This window comes from Chiloscyllium plagiosum, unplaced genomic scaffold, assembly GCF_037043375.1.
Source record: "Chiloscyllium plagiosum isolate Xiang-an unplaced genomic scaffold, Cpla_swu_hap1 HiC_scaffold_7, whole genome shotgun sequence".
NCBI classification, from domain to species: Eukaryota; Metazoa; Chordata; class Chondrichthyes; order Orectolobiformes; family Hemiscylliidae; genus Chiloscyllium; species Chiloscyllium plagiosum.
In genome coordinates, this window is record NW_028270145.1 from 35,194,333 (window position 1) to 35,218,090 (window position 23,758).

Below are 23,758 nucleotides of genomic sequence, written 5' to 3' on the forward strand. Positions count from 1 at the left end.
ATCGAGATGTTTTATATTGTCTACCATTCAGTGGAATGAATGGCCCAGAGAATGTGGTACCTGGGTATGAGTGCATTAAATAGTCCTGCACGAACTTCACCAGCCAAAATAGCTAACTCCCACACCGAGTGTAAACTGGTGCGACACTCTGCCGGCCTGATCGGTGTTTCTGCTGAGTTCCTGGGACCAGCCTTTACCTTCTGCACATTTCAAGTTTGAAAAGAGAAAACTGGGAAAAGAGATGCTGATCTATCTGTGACATCATTTCCTCATGGCTGCCCTTTGGCCCAGTTTAAATTGCTGTTGTGTTCGAGCCTGCTGATGGTAATGAACAAAGTGTTCAGGAGAGGGAAATGGCTCCACACGTAGTTTGCCCCCATTATCGAATGGGCACAATCACAGTGCTGCTGGGCTGTGTCTTATTGGCAGCAGTTCCCACACAGCCTGAAATCCTCTGTCTTTAGCATTTCACAAATGTAATCATCGTCAAACTGAGCCTCTTATATTGAAGGGGCACGTCTTCACCACAGAGGGTACAAGCCAATTATCCTTGCAGATTGGCAGGGTGATAATTACAGTATTCCAACGATATGGTTTCCACTGTATTCGGATGTAGTTGAGTGTCTAATTTCCTACCATATTTTAATGTGCATTTTAATCAGGTCAGGGACTACGAGGGGTGATGTGACATTCCCATGTTTAAAACTTACTCAAGCCGTCTCTTTTAATTGTGTTGTATTTTATTTTACATTTTGTTAAAAATCTTGTGCTGATCTCCTGTCCTCTGTACTTCTGCTCCCTTTGACCTTACTGCGATGGTAGAATATTTAATGTTACCATCATCCTGTCTGAAAGAAAGAGAGTATTGTGGTTCTACAGCACCTTTCATGATCTCAGGACATCCCAAGGTATTTTATAGGCAATTAAGTATTGTCATTATTACATACAGCAGCTAGGAAGCGCACAGTAACATCCTGTAAACAGTAATGCTTTACAAGCTATTCAGTTACAGGGATGTCATTCAAGGTATAACATTAACCAAGCCATGGGATAGCAGTTTTTCTGTTCTTCCGTGTTTTGCCACAAGGTCTTTTAAGTACAACTTAAAGAGTTGAATGCTTTATCCAAAAGACAATATGGCATCCCTCATTACTATACTGAACTGTCAGTCTAGATCTCGTGGTTTAGTCTCTGAGGTGGGACTTGGACCTGAAGCTCCTGGAACACCATTACAGCCATTCAGTTCTGAGCGTTCCTTTCCCAGGAAATCAAAATCCCAGACCTTCCTCCTTCCCTCAGTGTTTTTCTTCAATTCTCTCACGTGGCATGGATTTTGCTGACTGGGCCGGCATTTATTGCCCATCCCTAATTGTCCTGGAGAAGGTGGTGGTGAGCTGCGTGTGTTTCCTCTGGGTGCTCCAGTTCCCTCCCATAGTCCAAAGATGTGCAGGTCCTTAATGTATAGGGACACACACGGTGCTGATAGGGAGAGAGAGAGAGTTCCATGCTGTTGATGCAGCGACACCGAAGGAATGAAACATTTCCAACAAGGTAGATCTGCTGCCCTCGTCGTCCTCCTGGGTAGAAGTCATGGGTTTAGAAGGTACAGTCGAAGCAGTGAGTTGCTGCAGTATACCTTGTTGGTGGTACACACTGTCCTACTGTGCGTGGAGGGAGTACATAAATCCTAAAATAGCAATCAGATAAATTCTTATGTGTTTTACTTTAGTGATGTTGAGGTAAACATTGAGCAGATCACTTGGAAAACCCATCTGTCCTTCTGGAAATAGTTCATTTGGATTCTTTTCACTCAGAGCAGATAAGTCCTCAGTTTAACATCTCATCCAAAAAACAATACCTGCAAAGTTGTAGCTCTCATTTGTTTTTTGCCAGTAAAAGGATGTGTGCATGCTGGTATGTGTTGGCTGAATGGCTCTTTAGAAAGGGATTTTAAGCTGCCTCCTTCAACTACTGCAGTCTGTGCAGTGTAAGTGTACTCTCACTCTCAGCCTGATATAATTGAGTGGCCTGCTGGGCCATTTCAGAGGCCTGTTAAGAGGCAATTATATTGCTGTGGCTCTGGAGTAACACAGAGGCCAGATCAGGTAAAGATGGCAGATTTGTTTCCCAATGGACATTAGTGAACCCGAGAGGTTTGTTGAAAATCTGGCATTTGCATGGTCCCCGTTACTACTACTAGCTTTTTAATTCCAGTTTTGTGAATTAATTGAATTTAAATTCCCCCATTTGCCATTGTGAGGTTTGAACCTGAGCATTAGCCAGGGCCTTTGGATTATTAGCCCAATAATATTGCCACTGTGCTACATTCTTCAGGATGGTTCCAACATGTCAGTCTGGAATATAGTTTGAAGCAGCTGAAATGGGACTTGAATTCTCAATTTTCCAACTGAGAGGGGGGAATGCTACTTTCAAGTGATTATTGACACCCCATAATGAAAAAATATAAGACTGGTGAAGATTGGGTGGCACAGTGCCTCAGTGGTTAGCACTGCAGTGCCAGGGATCCGGGTTCAATTCTGGTCTCGGGCGACTGTCTGTGTGGAGTTTGTACATTTTCCCCGTGTCTGTGTGGGTTTCCTCCGGGTGCTCCGGTTTCCTCCCACAATCTAAAGATGTGCCGGTCAAGTGAATTGGCCATGCTAAATTGTCCATACTCTTCAGGGATGTGTAGGTTAGGTGCATTAGTCAGGGGTAAATATAGAGTAATGAGTAATGGGTTCGGGTGGGAGACTCTTCGGAGAGTTGGTTTGGACCTGTTGGGCCGAAGGGCCTATTTCCACACTGTAGGGATTCTGGGATGAACTACGTTTGCTACTTTGGACTACAAAGGTACAGTGAAGATGAGTAAGCGCCGGGTTTAAGGAGCAAGTGAGATTGTAATAGAACAAGTTGGATCATTTGGTGGGTTCTGGATAGAAATTCAGCTAGGGAGGCTTTGGAAAATGGAGTGTCGGGTGAGGAGTATGTGCATTAGTGTTCAACCATTATGAGTCCACACTCTACCAATACCAAAGGCCGACAAATTAATAAGCTGTAATATCATTCCACGTCATAGTCATCTGCATTATTCATTCCATATCAGTCTCCACTTCAGTGGTGCAATGCTAGTTAATATTTGTATCCATATTATTCCAGTCCTTTCTATACTAATTCATATTATCACCCCGAGCATTCCAGCACCAGCATACTAAGAAAATAGCAATCTGTTCTAAACACAACTCATTGCAGTCATGAGCAATAGCCAATAAAGAACCAATATAGAATCTTAGAATGGTTATGGGGACACAAGGAGGTCATTCAGACTGTCGTCTATGTGAGCTCTCTCTCGGAACTATTTTTCCTGTCCCATTCCCCTTCCATCCCCTGCAGCCCTACAAACTCTTTCTGTTGGGATAAATGTGGATTTCTGAAGGGAAACCTTGCTGCATTGGATCATACTATCCAGCACATCCTACCTCAGGAATCTTGACCTGCCTCTATCCTGTGATATGTTAGTTAATGCTTGGTAGTAGTATTCTTCCCTCTAACTCAGGAAGTTGAGAGTTTAAATCCCAGTGCACTCTTAGGCAATGCATTCCAGATTTTAACTCCTTATTCTGTATGAAGGCTTTTCCTCATGTCATGTCAGGTCTAGTCCTTCTGCCAGCTGCCTTAAGTTGGTGTTCTATGGCTCGCGATCCGACCGTCATTGAGAACGATTTCTCCCTTTCCACCAGATTTTCCATGATGTTGAAAACCTCGATCAAATCTGCTCTCAACCTGCTCTTCTCAAAGGAGAACAGCCCCAGCTTCTCCAGTCTAGCCACGTAAGGATGAGGATTTCCCAAATTATATCATTATCCATTACCTAGAGGATTAGATGCGTAAGCAGTTGAAGCATTTTAAACTTATGTTCATTTAGCGTATCGGGTGAATCGTTTGCATAACCATCAGAATTGTGCTGTATTTTAGAGATAGTAATAGAGCCAGAACTGTACTGAATTTGGAATCTTGCCAGATGCACTACACCTCTCTGTTGATGTGCTGTTTGCTGTTCAGAACATCCACTCAAAAGGTAGCTCATATTTGGCCTTTCGTGAAGCAGACAGCATCAGTTCACTGAACCTCCTTCACCAGCTAGTGAAAGACTGAAGTTAAAGGAGAGAAGAGGTTCCAGGTCTGAAATCTCAAAAACAGTGAAAAGATTCCTGCTGTGCTCATCCACTAAGTATCCCAAAGGTGGTTCTCAGCACTGTAAATTCATCCAGTGAGCAGCAAACTGGTGCATCCTATGCCTGACCTGAGTTGACTTAACTGATCTCATCCTGGGGAACGATAGGTTGTTAAAATAGTTTACAGAATGATAAATGTCAGCAAGCATTTCCTGATCACTCTCTAACCACTCCAACCCCAAACTCATGGAAATGTAGTTGTGTTGATCTTTAACTTGGCTGTGAAAACCCAATGGTTAACAAGCCCTTGACTCACTGGAGGGGCTCACATGCCCAGAATCAACTCCCAGCAACATTCATGGATAAAGGGAGGAAAAGTGAAATCATTAGAACAAAAAGTGATCATTTTTTAATGGAAAAACATTCACACTAATGAGCAAAGCAGTGCATTAATCAGTGCCACAAGCCATGGGGCTCTGATAGTGAATGTGGTTGGGAGCAAACTCATTTTACACTTGACCATAAACTATACAGTTTAATGCAATTGCTGCATAAAAGAGGAACTGCCTTGATATCTGAGAGGTTGAAAGCAACGCGTGGTGCATCACTGGCTCAAACAGATTAAAAAGGTCCAGGATCAATGCTGAGTCTCTTTTGAATCTGCGCGTATCACCTGAGTGTGTTTGAAAGCAATACAATTGGTGTGTGTGTGTGCGCGCGCACGCGCTAATGTGTATGTACACAAGTATTCATGAGTATGTGTCGTGTTTGTGTGAATATGTATGGTACATGCAAACACAAGTTTTACTGTACCCATTTTTATGGCTGCAATGTATCTGGCATGTGTGAGTACACGTATGGCTTTATATGTTTCCTTATGTGACTGTGCAATGGGTTTATATGTTTCCTTGTGTGAGTGTGCAATGGGTTTATATATTTCCTTGTGTGACTGTACTGATGTTTGTACATGTTGGAAGCTGACAGCATTTGAATTAGGTGTAGTTGCCTTCTCACTGACTCCATTCAAACCTGAAGAGTGGCCAGTGATCAAGACAAGTAGGGTGTTGCTGTCTGTTGTGGAACCATACCACAGCAGCAGAAAAGGGATGGAGAGAAAAGTTTTGGAAGAAAAATCTCAATGAGAAATTGGTTCACAGTCACTTATTAGTTGAACATGAGAACTGGTGAATCTGAGTTTGAGCACACAGAATGAATATTAACAGCAGTCAACCGCTGAGCAGTGAAATTGCTGTAACTGAAAGAGCATGCTGTTCATTTCATTAACTTAGTGCATGAAATTTCATAACCTTTGTTCCATTTTGCAGATTCATTGCATTTTTTTCTTTCTTTAATGTTCATTGCATCCATTTTGTCATTCATGTAGCCACTCATGTAATCATCATTCCATTCTTCCCACCAGAGCCAAACAGGACACAGCCCTCCTCCTGCCTACACACCCATGTCAGGCGTAAGTATTGAACATCCTGCACCAGATAAACTCAACTTAATAAGAGGTGTTCGTCGAAACCATTCAGAATCAGTAAGAGTTGCTCTTTCTTTATTATTTGGAGGAATGAACAGATGAGTCCATTGCACTGGGAGCTGCTTCACAGAGACACGTCAACCCAGAGGCAAAACCAGCTTTTTTTAAAAACAAAAGGGCATTCTTGGAAAATGAACGTGCTGGTCATACTAGACCTCCATTTTGAAATATGCAAGACGTTTTGGACCAGTGTGTCTCACGTAATTTTACTGGTTCTTCCTTCTTGGATCTAGGCTCATGTTGAGATTGTCCTCATGCGTGTAGACTTACCATATAAGAAGCCTAGTGGGAACAAAGCAAATTACAATGAGGCAAAAACAATCCAAGCAGCAGCTCAACCTTTGTCATTGTCACAGAGGTCCAGACATCGGGTGCAAAGGTTTACTTAAAGAAGACCTAGCCTCTGGCTCCAACACTGAAATGGGGTTGGGTGCAGGAGCAGCGCCGAAGGAGAAGGAAATAGATCTAGAACTGGTTCTGTAAAGTTAAGGAATAACGAAGAAATATCCTCACAATTATCTCAAACTGGTGGAGTTTATATCATCAAATTTCATGGCAGTGCATTTTCACTTCATTTCGTTCTGAAAATAGGTGAATTGGAAATAACTTGGAAACTGAAATTTTGCATCTCACACCATTGTTTCCACATTAGATTGCATTATCCTTTGATGGAATGAAATATAGACAGTACATTGATATCGGCAAGAGTGAACAGTACTTCATGTGCTGGTTAATACTATACAGCAGCCTACAAATGGGACAGGACTGTACAGCACTCTGCTGTACAAGACTATAGCGAAGTGCTGTCCAACAAGAGGGTTTTAGTGTTGCTCAGTGCAGTGCAATGTATGTAACCAACTTGTATCTCTTCTGTGGGTGTTCAATGGGACACTTCTTTTGAGGGTGGGGAAGACGATAGGGTGTGTCTCTCCTCTGCAGCCCCTGCCACATGTTGATTATCAATCTGCAAATATGCTGTAACACAACAGCCTCCCCATGTTGAAAGAGTCCTTCTTCAGGTTCTTACCATTATTTACACTCCAAGGCAAGCAGCTTCCTCACTTTAGAACATAGACTCTTCGGCCCTCGATGTTGTGCCAGCCTAAAAGGCATCTGGATGGGTATATGAATAGGAAGGGTTTGGAGGGATATGGGCTGGGTGCTGGCAGGTGGGACTAGATTGGGTTGGGATATCTGGTCAGCATGTATAGGTTGGACCGAAGGGTCTGTTTCCATTCTGTACATCTCTATGACTCTAAGATCAGACTAACCAACATATCCTTCAATTTACTAACTTCCATGTGCCTATCCAAGAGTCACTTAAATGTCCCTAATGTATCTGACTCTGCTACATTGCTGGCAGTGCATTCCATACATCCACCACTCTCTGTGTAAAGAACCGACCTCTGACATCTCCCCTGAATCTTCCTCCAATCACCTTAAAATTATGCCCCCTTGTCATAGCCATTTCAGCCCTGAAAAAATATCTGGCTATCCATTCTATCTATGCCCCTCATCATCTGGTACACCTCTATCAAGTCACCTCTCATCCTTCTTCGTTCCAATGGGAAAAGCCTAGCTCTCTCAACCTTTCTTCATAAGACATGCCCTCCAGTCCAGGCAGTGTCCTCTTAAGTTCCCTCTGTACCCTCTCTAAAACTTCCTTATCCTTCCTATAATGAGCTGATCAGATCTGAATACAATATTTCAAGTGTGGTCTAACCAGGATTCGATAGAGCTGCAGCATAACCTCATGGCTTTTAAACCCAGTCCCTCTGCTAATGAAAGTCAACACACCACATGCCTTCTTAACAATCCTATCAACTTGGGTGGCAACTTTGAGGGATCTACTTTGAATCTTGCCTTTAACCCTGTATTCTGCATTCAAATTCGACCTTCCAAAATGAATCACTTCACACTTTTCCAGGTTGAACTCCAGCTGCCACTTCTCAGCCCAGTTCTGCATCCTGTCAATGTCCCGTTGCAACCTACAACAGCCCTCCACACTGTCCACCACTCCTCCAACCTTCATGTCATCAGCAAACTTCCACTTCCTCTTCCAAGTCATTTATAAAAATCACAAAGTGCAGATGTCCCAGAACAGATCCCTGCGGAACACCGCTGGTCACCGAGCTCCACGCTGAATACTGCCCATCTACTACCACCCTGTGACTTCCATCTGCCAGCCAACTCTGCATCCAGACAGTCAAATTTCCCTGCAAACTTTGCCTCCTCACTTTATGAATGAGCTACCATGGGAACCTCACTAAAGACCTTGCTAAAATCCATGTACATCACATCTGCTGCTTGACCTTCATCGCGTGTTCTGTCACATCCTCAAAGAATTCCAAATGGCTTGTGAGGCATGATCTGCCCTCATAAAGCCATACTGACGATCTCTAATCAAATATGGTTTTCCAAGTAACCATAAATCCTGTCTCTCAGAATCTTCTCGAATATTCTGCCCAACACAGATGAAAGACTGTAATTCCCAGGGTTATCCCTATTCCCTTTCTTGAACAGAGGAATAACATTTGCCACCCTCCAATCATCTGGCGCTACTCCAGTGGACAGTGAGGACACAAACATCATCGTCAAAGGCACAGCAACCTCTTACCTCACTTCCTGTAGGAACCTAGGGTATATCCCATCTGGTCCAGAGGACTTACCTATCCTTAGCGTTTTTCAAACTTTTCAGCACGTCCTTCTTCTTAACACCAACCTGTTTGAGCATATCAGTCTGTTATACACTGTCCTCACAAGCAACAAGGTCCCTCACGTAGTGAATATTGAAGCAAAATATTCATTAAGGACCTCCCCTACATCTTCTGACTCCAGGTGCAAGTTCCCTCCACTATCCCTGATCAGCCCTACCCTCACTGTGGCCATCCTCTTGTTCCTCACATAAGTGTAGAATGCCTTAGGGTTTTCCTTAATCCTACGTGTTGAAGCTTTTTCATGCCCCCTTCTAGCTCTCCAAAATCCATTCTTCAGTTCCTTCCTGGTGACCTTGTAACCCTCTAGAGCCCTGTCTGATCCTTGTCTCCTCAGCCTTAAGTAAGCTTCCTTTTTCCTCTTGACTAGAAGTTTGACATCGCTTGTCACCTAACGTTCCTTCACTCTACCATCCTTTCCTTACCTGAGTGCAACAAACCTGTCCAGCACTATCAGCAAGTGCTCCCTAAATAACCACCACATTTCTGTCTTGCGTTTTCCTGAGAACATCTGTTCCCAATTTAGGTGCCCCAGTTCCTGCCTAACAGCATTGTAATTCCTTCTCCCCTAATTACATACTTACCCATACTAAATGCTCCTATCCCTCTCCATGACTATAGCAAAGGTCAGAGAATTGTGATCACTAACACTGAAATGTTCTCCCACCGAGAGATCTGACCCCTAGCCTGGTTCATTGCCAAGCACCAAATCCAGTATGGCCTCCCCTCTAGTCAGCATATCTACATATTGAGTCTAGAATCCTTCCTGGACACACCTGACAAAAATTGCTTCATCCAAACTGTTTGAACTAAAGAGGTTCTAATCAATATTATGGAAGTTAAAGTCACCCATGACAACAACCCTGTTACTTCTGTATCTTTCCAAAATCTGCATCTCAATCTGCTCCTTGGTGTCTCTGTTGCTATTGGGGGGTCTGTAGAATACTCCTAATAAAGTGACTGCACCTTTCCTATTTCTGACTTCTACCCATACCGACTCTGTAGACAAACCCTCCTCGATGACCTCCCTTTCTGTAAGTGGTGATACCATCCCTGATTAGCAACCCCACTCATCCACCTTTTTTACCACCCCCCCCCCATTCCTTTTGTACAATATAAACCCTGGAACATCCAACAACCATTCCTGCCTCTTTGATATCCAAGTTTCCGTAAAGGCCACGACATCATTTAAGGGACGGCCAGCAGACTTTATATCACACCAGTGCTATATTTATTGAGACATGAGGGGTGTTGTTTGACATTTTCTCTCTATTTCTGGAATCAACATGCCTCATTGCAAAGAACACAGACTTCAGAAAATCGAGAAAATTCCTGCTGTTCGGTTAAAGCATTATAAAATCTAAAAGGCATTATAACTTCCTTTTAGAGTGTTTGATCTTGTGCAATCCTTTTCCAGCTCTTCTATGGGCCCATGAAAGGAAAGTTTTGTAAAAGAGCTTTGATAGTAGAGAGAAGGTATTCAAAAGAGAAGTCTATTGTGCCCACATACCGCATTTTTGAAGGACAAGCTCAGAACACAGTTTGAAAAGAAGCACACAGGATCCTTGACTTTATAAATAGTGACCAAGGGTAGAATCTTGTAGGGGTTTGAGTGACACAGGGGAGACGTGTGGTAGAATTGGATAGGAAATCTAGCAAAGCCAATCTCAAAATTGTTTATGCTTTGAATGAGCAGCATAGCAAGTTTTTCGCTCGGCAGCAGCAAATTTCCAATTAAGTGGAACTGAGTTCACTAATGCCTAACTGGGCATTGCAGTAGGTTAAGGATGCATACTGCCCCGAGCTGCTAATGTAGGAGCTGTAGCATAATTCCCCATTCCCATAAAAAAGGAAATCATGAGGTTATTGGGAACGAGAATGCATCCCAAGCTTCAATACAGTAGCTGCACTGCTGTCAGACGAGCTACAGAAAATAAATGTCGAATGGACTGAGTAATGCCACGTTGGAAAGAGTTTGGAAAGCTGAATGCTATTTCATAACTGAGCCTGTGCTTACAGTTCTAAACAAACATTTAAAGTAGCCATTGATGCAAGTAACATCAGGGAAAGGACTGTTTCCCTGATAAGCCTAGAATATAGAGCTCAATCAGGTACTAATAAAATAAAAACATGCAAACATCAGAGGTGGTATTCCACAATAGAGAAGGAAGCCCTTCCTGTACTGCTGCATCTTAAACATTTTGAAATAAATGTCATAAATCGACACAGAGGAGATGACAGTCTATACTGACCACAACCTATTAACTTTTGTGGAAAAGTTTAAAACTCAGAACACCGGGTTGTTCTGTTGGTGCTCATTTCTTCAACCATTCCTATTTTTAAAAAAAAATCATCCACGTTGCCAGGATATGAAAAGTAATTGCCCAGAACCAAAACAGACTCAGTTAGAATTGAAAAATAATAGTGACCAAGGCTAAGAGAATGGATGTGTGAGACTGAATGCTGTTCTTTTATATATTCAGCTCTTTTTCACTCACTGTAATGAAATAAAAATGAGTCTCATTTCATTAATCCAAGAGAGAATTGTATTAAAACAACAGGTCAGAACCCAAAATACTACAAGCATTTTGAGCTTGCGAGTCCAAAATGTATTTTTAAAAGAGGATTGCTACAGAGACAAAACAATTGCAAGTAGAAATGAGTTTTGCATAGATGAATGGGATACAATAACTACAGATATGAAAGAAACTTAGAACAAACTGGATTGTGACTGAAAGATAAAGGGGCAACATTGTCCTGCTGAACAGCAGGATGTTGCCTTGTGGATTATGTCTATACTGCATGCAGATTTTATGTTTTTCCTTTTGAAGAACCACAATGCCAGGGAATTAAGAAGTCAGTTTCAACTCTACTGGAGTGGACTAGTGGGACTTAATGTGTCCCAGCTTGAGTTTGAATGTTAATATGCTGTGAAGGTCATAGTTGAGCTGTCCCCTAGTTACCTCTATGTTGCAAGCAAAGAAATTTTTCTTGCTCTGGATGATGCAAACATTTTTTTTACAAAAGAATGGGAATTAGGACAAAGGAACTTCAATCAGCCTATGAAGCAAAAAATCTCAAAAATCTCAACTACCAATGTCAATATTACTGGCAACCTTCACTGAACCTTCAACTACCAACTGTTGGTGAAGTCAGACTGATCCATATCTTTTTTTTAAGACTCTAATTGTTTTGGACTCTGTTTCCTTGAATCTGTGCATATGTAGGTTACATTTGTATTATTACTCACGTGAATTAATTAACCTACATAATTCATTAATTCAAGAAATCCTAATTAAATTGGCTCATTTTAAAGCCTAAGTACATTTGAATCTGGGAGAAAGGCCCAAGGGAAGGGATCCTTTTTAAGTTTATTTTCTTGCAACCAACCAAGGGGGTGGGGGAGTGAAGAAGAAACAGCAATTCATCCCTCCTCACCCATAAGTTTGACAGTTTTGGGTATCCAGCAGAAACAGTCACAAATTGGGGAATCTCGCATGGGGTCTGGTTGTAACAGAGATGCCAGTGTGTTCAGGGACTTCCCACCAGGGAGCTGGTGTTCACTATGACACCACCATCCATAGATATGGTGCATTTGGACATGAACTGCATCAGTCCCTGAGGAGTTGGGAACAGTACTGAACATTGTGCAAGCATCAACAAACATCCCTACTTCTGACCTTACAATGGAGGGAAGGTCATTGATAAAGCAGCTGAAGATAGATAGGCTTAGGTCACCAAGGAACTGCTGCAGAGATATCCTGGAGCTGAGATGGCTGACCTCAATCAACTATAACCATCTTGCTTTGTATGCAGGAAGACTCCAACCAGTGGAGACTTTCCCTTTGATTCCCATTATTTCTACTTTTGCTAGGGCTCCTTAATGCCGTATTCATTCAAATGGTCACCTCGATGTCAAAGGCAGTCATTCTCACCTCACCTCTGGTCCACAGAACAGAGTGGTCAAAGTTGTGTTTTTTGAGGATATGTTTGATAATGGCAGGTATAAAAGGAAGAAGGATCCCCATATTCAAAGAGAAATACTAGCTGATAATCTCAGCTACTTGGGGAGTTGGATGGTCAGCATTTTGGTGGGATTAGTGTCAGGGAGCAGGAGGTGGATCAGCAAGAGGAATTTGGAGAGGGCATTAGGGAGGTGGGATTAAAAGACTTATAGAAATATGCAAGTTCAGATCTACACCAGGAAGGATTTTTTAAATGATGTTTGTCCTGATGAGCTGAAGAAAGCTGGTGAACTTAAGGTCTCAATATTAGCAACAAAGACCTCGGACATATTGGGTTCTGGGTACCAACCATGTCTGGGGTAGTCCATTGCCGCCAATCCTCCTTTCTATGCTGCGTCTAAGGGCGTATCTAATTAGAAAGGATAGACCACTGGAAAGTCTACACAAGAAGAAGCACTAAATGTTACACAATAAGGTATAGTTTATTGGATGATATCTATAGGTACAATTAACATGAATTAGTTAGGTCCGTTACAACCATCGGGAGCCAGAAATGACCAATCTGACTCCATTAGGGCCTCATGCACGATTGCTTAATTTTCTAGCCAAAGACTATAATACAGCATCAAATTCAATGGTTCCATGTACATTTTCAACACTAACTCCATCAGAACTAGTGCTTTGTAAAACCAAATCCAGGCACGTATTGTCAAAGATGAGGCAAATGAAAAGGGTTCAAGAATATGATTAGAAGTAAAGAAACAATTATTTTCTTATCCATTCATGTGATGTGAGCGGTTAGGCCAGCAGTTATTGCCTGTCGTTAAGAATCAATTACATTAGAACATAGAACATTGAACATTACAGCGCAGTACAGACCCTTTGGCTCTCGATGTTGCGCCAACCTGTGGAACCAATCTGAAGCCTACATAACCTACATTATTCCATTCTCATCCATATCTTCATCCAATGACCATTTAAATGCTCTTAAAGTTGGTGAATCTACCACTGTTGCCAGCAGGGCATTCCAGCCTCTACTACTCTCTGAGTAAAGAAGCTACCTCTGACATTTGTCCTCAATCTATCACCCCTCAACTTAAAGCTATGTCCCCTCGTGCTAGCTGTCATCATCTGAGGAAAAAGGCTCTCACAGTCCACCCTATCTGCCCCTCTGATTATCTTATATGTCTCAATTAAGTTACCTCTCAACCTTTTTCTCTCTAATGAAAACAGCCTCAAGTCCCTTAGCCTTTCCTCATAAGACCTTCCCTCCATACCATCCTAGGAAATCTCCTCTGAACCCTTTCCAAAGCTTCCACATCCTTCCTATAATGCCGTGACCAGAACTGTATGCAATACTTCAAGTGCAGCTGTGCCAAAGTTTTGTACAGCTGACCTCAATCCCTCTGCCAATAAAAGCTAACACACCCTATGCCTTCTGAACAAACCTATCAACCTGGGTGGCAACTTTCAGGGATCTATGTACATGGTCACTGAAATCTCTGCTCATCTACACTGCCAAGAATCTTAAGATTAGCCTAGTTCTAGATGCTCCTTCCAAAGTGAATCACCTCACACTTCTCCATATTGAACTCCATTTGCTCTCCCTCAGCCCTCTAACTTGCAACATCCTTTGGCACTATCCACAACTCCACTGACCTTAGTGTCATCCACAAATTTACTAACCCATCCTTCTACACCCGTATCCAGATCATTTATAAAAATGACAAACAGCAGTGGACTTAAAAGAGATCCTTGTGGTACACCACTAGTAACTGAACTCCAGGATGAACATTTCCCATCAACCACCACCATCTGTCTTCTTTCAGCTAGCCAATTTCTGATCCAAACCTCTAAGTCACCATCAATCCCATGCCTCTGTATTTTCTGCAATAGCCTACCATGGGGAACCTTATCAAACACCTTACTGAAATCTATATACACCACATCAACCGCTTTACCCTTATCCATCTGTTTAGTCACCTTTTCAGAGAACTCAGTAAGGTTTGTGAGGCATGACCTACTCGTCACAAAAACATGTTGACTATCCCTAATCAACTTATTCTTCTCTAGATGATTATAAATCCTATCTCTTATAACCTTTTCCAACACTTTACCCAGAACCAAAGTAAGACTCACTGGTCTATAATTACCAGGGTTGTCTCTACTCCCCTTCTTGAGCATAGGGACAGCATTTGCTATCCTCCAGTCTTCTGGCACTATTCCTATAGACAATGACAACATAAAGATCAAAGCCAAAGGCTCTGCAATCTCCTCCCTGACTTCCTCGAAAATCCTAGGATAAATCCCATCCAGCCGAGGGAATTTATCTATTTTCACACTTTCCTGAATTGCTAACACGACCTTCTTGTGAACTTCAATCCTGTCTGGTCTAGTAGCCTGTATCTCAGCATTCCCCTCAACAATGCCATCTGTTTCCAATGTGAATGCCAACGCAAATTATTCATTTAGCGTTTCTTCTATCTCCTCAGACTCCACGCACAACTTCCCACTGCTAACCTTGATTGGCCCTAATCTTGCTCTTATCATTCTTTTAGTACTTATATACCTATAAAAAGCTTTAGGGTTTTCCTTGAAACTATCTGTTGTTGAAAAATGTGGTGCTGGAAAAACACAGCAGGCCAGGCAGCATCCAAGGAGCAGGAGAATCAACGTTTCGGGCATAAGCCCTTCTTCAGGAATGAGGCTGGTGTGCCAAGCGGGCTGAGATAAAAGGTAGTGGGGAGGGAATTTGGGGGAGAGGCACTGGGAATACGATAGGTGGAAGGAGGTGAGGGTGAGGGTGATAGGCCGGAGAGGGGGTGGGGGCGGAGAGGTCGGGAAGAAGATTGCAGGTCAAGAGGGCGGTGCTGAATCCGGGGGTTGGGACTGAGATAAGGTGGGGGAAGGGGAAATGAGGAAGCTGGAGAAATCTACATTTATCCCGTGTGGTTGGAGGGTTCCTAGGCGGAAGATGAGGCGCTCTTCCTCCAGGCGTGTGTGGTCAGGGTCTGGCGATGGCGGAGGCTAAGGACCTGCATGTCCTTGGTGGAGTGGGAGGGGGAGTTAAAGTGTTCAGCCACGGGGTGGTTGGGTTGGTTGGTGCGGGTGTCCCAGAGGTGTTCCCTGCAACGTTCCGCAAGTAGGCAGCCTGTCTCCCCAATGTAGAGGGGACCACATCGGGTGCAGCGGATACAGTAAATGATGTGTGTGAATTTGCGACAGATATAGAAGGATCCATTGGGGCCTTGAAGGGAGGTGAGGGGGGAGGTGTGGGCGCAAGTTTTTCACTTCTTGCGGTTGCAGGGGAAGGTGCCGGGAGTGGAAGTTGGGTTGGTGGGGGGTGTGGACCTGACGAGGGAGTCGCGGAGGGAGTGGTCTCTCTGGAACGCTGATAGGGTTGGGGAGGGAAATATATCCCTGGTGGTGGGGTCTGTTTGGAGGTGGCGGAAATGACAGAGGATGATACGATGTATCTGGAGGTTGGTGGGGTAGTAGGTGAGGACCAGTGGGGTTCTGTCCTGGTGGTGATTGGAGGGGCGGGGTTCAAGGGCGGAGGTGTGGGAAGTGGAGGAGATGCGGTGCAGAGTACCATCGACCACGTCGGAGGGGAAATTGCGGTCTTTGAAGAAGGAGGCCATTTGGGTTGTTCGGTAGTGGAATTGGTCCTCCTGGGAGCAGATGCGGCGGAGACGAAGGAATTGGGAATATGGGATGGTATTTTTACAGGGGGGAGGGTGGGAGGAGGTGTAATCTAGGTAGCTGTGGGAGTCGGTCGGTTTGGAGTAAATGGCTGTGTTGAGTCGGTCGCCCGAGATAGAAATGGAGAGGTCAAGGAAGGGGAGGGAGGAGTCTGAGATGGTCCAGGTAAATTTCAGGTCGGGGTGAAGGTGTTAGTAAAGTGGATGAACTGTTCAACCTCCTCGTGGGAGCATGAGGTAGTGCCAATACAATCATCGATGTAGCGGAGGAAAAGGTGGGGGCTGGTGCCAGTGTAGCTGCGGAAGATGGACTGTTCCACATATCCGATGAAGAGGCAGGCATAGCTGGGGCCCATGCGGGTGCGCATGGCTACTCCTTTGGTTTGGAGGAACTTGAAACTATCTGCCAATGACTTCTCATGTCCCCTCCTGGCTCTTCGTAGCTCTCTCTGTCTTTCCTGGCACCCTAACTGAGCCTTCACATTTCATCCTGACATAATGCTGTGGGTCTGAGCCACATGAAGGCCAGACCAAGTAAGGAGGGCAGATTTACTTCCCTGAAGGACATTCTTGAACAGGATTTTTAATGACAATCAACAGTGGTTTTATGATTGATTCAGGCTAGCTGTTCTTTAAAGTTCATACTTCACTATCTGTCATGGTAAGATTTGAATCCCTCTGTCCAGAACATTAGCTGGGATTGTGAATTGCATTAATACTGTGACACCATCACCCCACAGAAATGCTGCATTTGGGTATGGATTGCTTCAGTATCTGAGGAATCATGAATGGGGCTAATCATTATGCAAGCATCAGCAAACATCCCCACCTCTGACCTTATGATGGGGAGGGGGGGGGGGAAGGTCATTAATGAAGCAGCTGAAGATGAATGGGCTGAGGTCACTGAGGAGCTGCTGCAGAGATGTCCTGGAGCTGAGATGGCTGACCTCCATAGGAAAGCTGTGTGCCATGCACTGAGTACATTTGACTGAGGGACTTCCTCCCTACCATCTGATCAGAAATCAACCTCAATGTGTGTCGATAAGTGTTGGTGCAATGAGTTCCTTAAGTGGACAAGGGTTTCAGTGGGTGTTTTGAATGAGGAAGCCGTCAATGAGCTTCCTAGCCGAGACTTAATTGGTGAGAAGGTAGTGTGGTCCACACCCACCTGATTAAATGCTCCTTTGCCTCAGGAAGACATTGAATCCTGCCCAGTGTGACTGATAACTTGGGAACTCTAAACATTTTGAGCACCATATTAATAACACCACTGGTGTGTGGGACAATGAATTCTTGAGCCCCAAGACTGGAGTGACTGGACAGTTAGATCACAAGGCAATGGTGATAGACTGGGCAATGAAGTTATTGAACTTTGAGGTGACTGGACTGAGGATTAAAGGGGATCATTGCAAATTTGAATAATTAGATGACTGAATATCTGGAGAATTTGAGCAATAGATGGACAAGACAATTAAGTAAAGGCATTGTCATTTTAGCAAAGTAATTGCAGTCTAATGTCTCAATACTGGACAACTTTAAAGTATTCTGGAACATTAATGGTAAAGGCCACTGAGCAATTTATGTGCATTCACTTTCAGTTTTATCTCTGAATAGCACGTTCGCACTCTGACATCTTTCTACCATCTCAGTGAGAGAAAGAGACAGGGTTACAGTAGCTTCGATCAAGTAATTATCACAACTGGTTCAGTTCAGAGAGGGTTGGTTTATTTGGTGTCCTGCAAGTGTGCTATTTAATGCTCAGTTCAATATCTATTTCTTTAGTTGATCACTTTTACCTTTGGTGATGATTTTCAAAGAACCCTCTGTTTAAATTGAGTGTCCCCAAGTTGCGTTAATCCGTTGCTCCACTTCAGCCTCTGTCCGTCATACCAAAAGTAAAAAATAAAACCTTCAATAAAGTCAAACATGTTGAAATGTTTGGAGGTCAGAAAAATTGAGCGTTTGATTTTTTTTCTCATGCTTGGGACCTTCAGAGGACATCAGTGACGTTCCAGTCACTCTGTGCTCGTTTTAGTGTTGCTGTGATTATGGAAAAAACTCTTGGAGGGGATTATCAGTGACAAACCTCAAAAGAGGGGGTGTAATACAGGACATATGAACACTTCTGTCTCCACCATACCTTAAGAACAGCTGTCTCAGTCTTCCCTTGTTCTTAGTATCAACAAACCCAAGTTCTTAAATTGAAGCTCAAGTATCAGATGACAGGTATCAGAAGACAGCAGCAATTAGAACAGCTTGAATCCCAAGGCATTACCTCAAGCCTTGTGGGAGGTTACAAAAGGTGATCAAAAGCTCCGCAAGATTTTAAAGAGTTTCTTAAAGGGGGAGAGAAGTAGAGAGGCTGAGAAGTTTAGCATTTGCAGTCAAGCTAGTTGAAGATGAGACTGTCAATGATGAGGGGAAATGAAGCCACATGACAAGGGGATGCATGAGAGGGTAGACTTAGAAGAATGTAGAGTTCTCAGCTTATATCACTCATGTTGCAAAAGGATGGTGTGACCAGTGTAATTGAGCTCCTTTCAATTAAGAAGCAACAAAAATGGGAGATGGTAATCTGTCTGTTTGAGTCAACTTACTAACTTTAAAAACACCGCTGAAAATATAGACAACCAGTGCTTTCAACATAAGGTCAGTTCAGAGCTTTAGAAAATGATTAGAGAAAAGATATCACAGAAAGACAGGATTCCAGTAGCATTAGAGAATTCTTGATTTAAAAATATTAATTAATTCAAAGGTAAAGGGTTCCTAAGTTGACCTAGGGATCAGTGGACACAGGGAGCACATTGCCAAAGAGCTCACTTCTCCACTCTACGGTTATGTATGACCTGAGTTATGTCAAGGCAGCTGTAAGGTTGGCATTTCCGTTAGCAGGTAAAGTGCTTGGCATGGAGGGGAGTCATCAGTTATACCACATGGCATTTAAAATTCGCAGATGACACTAAAATAGGTGGGAAAATAAGTTACAATGAACAAGATTATCCATATTGGTCAGAGGAATAGAAAGGCAGTTATCATCTAAATGGAGAGAAACTTCAGAGTGCTTCAGCATAGAAGGATCTTGGTGTCCTCTAGCTGAGTTGTTGAAAAGCAGTGTGCAGCTACAGCAGGTAATGGAAGGCAGATGGAAGTCTGGCATTTATTGTTAAAAGCATAGAATTTAAAAGTGAGGAAACATTGTTGCAGCTGTACCATATCTGAAGTACTGTGTAGAGTTTGGCCCCTTGACTTGAGGAAGAATGTAGTTGCATTGGAGGCGGTTCAGAGAAGGATCACTCAATGAAATCCAGAGATGAGGACTGTGACTTAGGAGGAGAGACTTTGCAGTTTAGTCCTACACTTCCTTGTAATTGGAAAACTGAGAGGTATATAAGATGTTAAAGGGGATTGACAAAGCTGACAGTGGATGTGATCCCAGGGGATAATCTAGAGCAGGAGATCATCATTTTATGATGAGGAGTGGTAGATTTAAAACGGGGATGAGGAGGAAATGCTTATCTCGTGTATCTGTGGTATTCACTACCCCAGAGTGGAGCTGATTTTGGGATAGTAAATACATTTGGTTTGAGAGGTTGCAGAGAGCTGGCAGGAAAGTGGAATTGAGGCCAAGGTGAGATCAGGCACAATCCTATTGAATGGTGCAGCATGCTCAAGGGCTGAATGGCTTACTGCTGCTCTTAGTTCTTCTGTCCTTCTGTGAATGGCAAACTACTGCCTCCTCAGATTCTGTTTTGGGGAGAGCGGAACAATGCCATCCCTTTCTGCTGCTGAATGGTTCATGCGCTCTGTAACTTGAGGCTATCCAGTGTAATAATGATGAAGGGATGTGACAATGACTGGCGATACCAGGATCATACAGCAAGAGAAGTGTGTTCAGGTTGCTAATGGCAGCTTTGTAGCTCTTACAGCATTTGTAGCACTTCAATGAGAAAGCACAGAGCAGATGTCAGGATTGTTTGTATCCCCACTAGATGGACTTCCAAAACTAACACATTTAAATGTGTCAATAAATGATTCTTAGAAAAGCCTGGGTGAATGACGGCTTCTCAGCAGGATGCCAAACAACTGTCCAAGCTGTTGGTTCAGGAAAAGAATGTCACGTCAGTAAAAGTCGATCCGTTATCTCAGGCAGTGACAACAGTCTATGGAAGACAGGGCAGCTAATGGAAGTGCATCTGAAACCTCAGTGAGGTGTGACGTGGTTTCTGATGTGTTCTGCCTAAGACTTGGTGAAATGAAGCTTCCATCACCTCAAGGGGCTTTCTCTTTCAAGCATTAATGCTGAGTGCTACAAATGTCTCACAGTGGCACGAGGTGTAGAATTAGACCAAATTCCTGTAACAGTGCACAATGCTGCAACACGCTGTCTGGTCTCATCAGAGTAACTTGTGCCTGATACACAAAAGGAATTGGAAAGCTCTGCATTTCCAAAGTGCAGTAACTAGACTTCAAAGCATTTTATATTGGCTGTGAAGAGCTTTGGAATGTCTTGAAATCCTGAAAGGTAAATTCAGTTGGAATTTACCTTTCTTTAAAAACAATCCCCAGTTATGCTAACTTCCAATTAGCCAACTCACTTCTTACTTTCCACCAATTTTCTCCTCTTCACTGTTTTCTCCAAAGGTGTTAATTCCTTCCTGGCATGTAGTTCGGTGGGTACTTGGCCCTGGTGAAAGTCTGAGTCCAACTGATGAGTAGCATATTGCCGTACCTCATGGCAGGGATGGGGTGTAGATGGGGGAGAAGTGGATCAGTGCCACATCCTTCACACCACATGACTGCATTTGCTGACTGTCCATAATCAAAAGTGTAAGAGACTAGATACTTGCTGATGCCCAAGGAGCTCACTCACAAGCTGTTCACAAAGCCATGTTTCTTATCCCTGTCTCTGGAGGTCAAAATGTGAAGATCTCTCCACTGACCTGAGCAAAGCGTACAATCTGACACTCCTGTGAAGGACCAAGGAAGTGCTACATTGTCCGAGGTGCTCTCTTTCGGATAAGCTGGCAAACCATGTTCTAATTCACCACCTTAGTTGTACTTAGATTCCAGGGCACTGTTGGGAAGAAGGGCAGGGACATCATCCTGGCTCATACCTATCCCTTAAATGCCCTCAAGAAAACACATCATCTCATTATCTCATTGTGAGCAGGACATTGCTAAACATAAGCTGTCTGCCGGGTTTCTTAAATTAAAATAGTGACTACACTTTACAAATTAGCTGTAAAGTGTTTTGGGACATTCTGGGGATTTGATAGGGTCTAAATTAAATGCAATATGCTGAGACGATGCTTCCCTTTGTCAGGGAATCTAGAACTAGGGGACATTGTTTAAAAGTTGTGGGTCTCTCATTTGAGGTGGAGATGTGAGGAAATCATTTGTCTAACCCGTTTTTTTATGTCTGTGGAATGATCTTGCACAAGGCATCCATGGGGGCTGGCTCACTGAATTTATTCAATGCTGCGTTAGATTTTTGATCGACCCAAAGGATGATTGTGGTGTTAGGGATAAAATCCCTGCAGTGTGGAAGCAGGCCATTCAGCCCATTGAGTCGATACCAATCTTCCGAAGACCACCCAGGCCCATCCCATCCCTGTAACCCTACATTTTTCATTGCTAACCCACCCACATGCACCTCCCTTGACATTGTGGGCAATTTAGTATAGCTGATCCACATAACCTGCACATTTGTGGACTGTAGGAGGAAACCGGAACACCTGGAGAAAACTCCTGCAGACATGTGGAGAATGTGCAAACTCCAAACAGACAGTCGAACCAGAGGACACAGCTTAAAAATATGGGGTAGACCATTTAGGACAGAGATGAGGAGAAACTTCTTCACCCAGAGAGTGGTGGCTGTGTGGAATGCCCTGTCCCAGAGGGCAGTGGAGGCCCAGTCTGGATTCGTTTAAGAAAGAGTTGGATAGAGCTCTCAAGGATAGTGAAATCAAGGGTTGTGGAGATAAGGCAGGAACAGGATACTGATTAAGGATGATCAGCCATGATCATATTGAATGGTGGTGCAGGCTCGAAGGACAGAATGGCCTACTCCTGCACCTATAGTCTATTGTCGCCCGAGGCTGGAATCAAACTTGGGTCCCTGGCACAGTGAGGCAGCAGGGCTAACCACTGAGCACCGTGCCACCCTAATGATGGTCGAGTAGGTTTTATGGGAGAGATGGTCTTTTCCTGGTCCTGATTTTTGTGATCTAATGTTCTTGTGAATGAGATTCTTTGTAGTCAGCAAATCCTCAGTAAGTCCAATGTAATCATCAGGTCTTGACACCATGTAAACTCAGACTAATTCCCTCAGCACTCATTGGAGGGTAACAGCTTGGGGGATCATAGACTGTGGGAATTACTGGCCGATGGATTGAAACAGAATATATCTATTGAGCTCCTCAAACTGATTCCATGGTTTAACCAGATTATAGCTGCTCTGAAACCTACCTCCATGTACAATCTGTGAGTAGAATCCTCAAAGGGTTACAGCTTAGAAAGAGGCTATTTGACCAGTCAAGCTTGTGCTAGCTCTCAGCAAGAGCAGTTCACGAACCCTAGTTCCCCAATCTTTCCCCATATTCATGAAAACATTTTCTCTTCAGGTACTTATCCAGTTCCTTGATTAAAGCTTCACAAAGCACCAACCTTCCGTACTGGTCACTCCAGAACGTGATCAGAACTTTGCTTTTGCTTCTTTCACTGATCAGTTCAATTCTGTAGTGTTTGGTTCTTGATCTTTGCACCAATAGGAACTGGTTCTTTAACTACAATGTCCAGGCCTCACATGACTTTGAACAATTCCCTTGAATCTCTGAGGAGAACAACCTCAGCTTCTCCAATCTAACCAAGTACCGTAACCGAAAAACCTATTCCTGGAATCATGCTCCGAAATCATTTCTAAATTCTCTAGAAAGCCTTCACATCCTTCCAAAAGCTCAATTCTCCGAATCGGACACACTAGATTAGATTCCCTACAGTGTGGAAACAGGCCCTTCAGCCCAACAAGTCCACACCAACCCTCCGAAGAGCAACCCACCCAGACCCATTCCTCTACATTCACCCCTGACTAATGCACCTAACACTACAGGCAATTTAGCATGGCCAATTCACCTAACCTGCACATCTTTGGACTGTGGGAGGAAACCAGAGCACCCGGAGGAAACCCATGCAGATGCGGGGAGTATGTGCAAACTCCACACAGACAGTTGCCCGAGGCGGGAATTGAACCCAGGTCCCTGGCGCTGTGAGGCAGCAGTGCTAACCACCGAGCCACTGTGCCGCCCCAACTACTCCAGTATTGTCCAAAAGATTCATTATGACGTCCTTACATTTGTACACTTTGCCTCTAGCTAAAAAGCCCAGGATCCCATATGTCTTTTCAATCACTTCCAACCTGTTCTTCTACCTTAAATGCTTTGTGCAGAAAGGGTGTTCGGTTCCTGCACCTCTTTTTGGTCCTCTTACATTTTGGATTATATTATCATTCCTCATTCTTCCTACTGAAATCTTCAGTTTGCAATTTATGTGACTTGTTGAAGTCTATCACATATCTCCCCACAGTTCACCCTACGTCAAAGTTTTGTGTCATTTACAAATTTTAGATTGTCAAAGTCATCAATATATAATTAAGAAATGCAGTGAT

At 43.5% G+C, this 23,758-nt stretch overlaps 1 protein-coding gene across 4 annotated transcripts in view; it reads left to right on the forward strand.

Moving 5' to 3' along the window:
- Positions 1–23,758, forward strand: part of LOC122551916 (receptor tyrosine-protein kinase erbB-4-like) — a 1,076,277-nt gene that overhangs the window by 1,020,721 nt on the left and 31,798 nt on the right. For 2 of the 4 annotated variants that reach the window (XM_087988891.1, XM_087988892.1), the window contains 2 exons: positions 3,738–3,827; positions 5,593–5,640. The exons of 1 other annotated variant lie outside the window; for it this stretch is intronic. In XM_087988891.1, the coding sequence (XP_087845017.1) occupies positions 3,738–3,827; positions 5,593–5,640 (138 nt within the window). The remainder of the gene's footprint in view (positions 1–3,737; positions 3,828–5,592; positions 5,641–23,758) is intronic. One more of the 4 variants, XM_087988893.1, reaches the window with a different exon arrangement.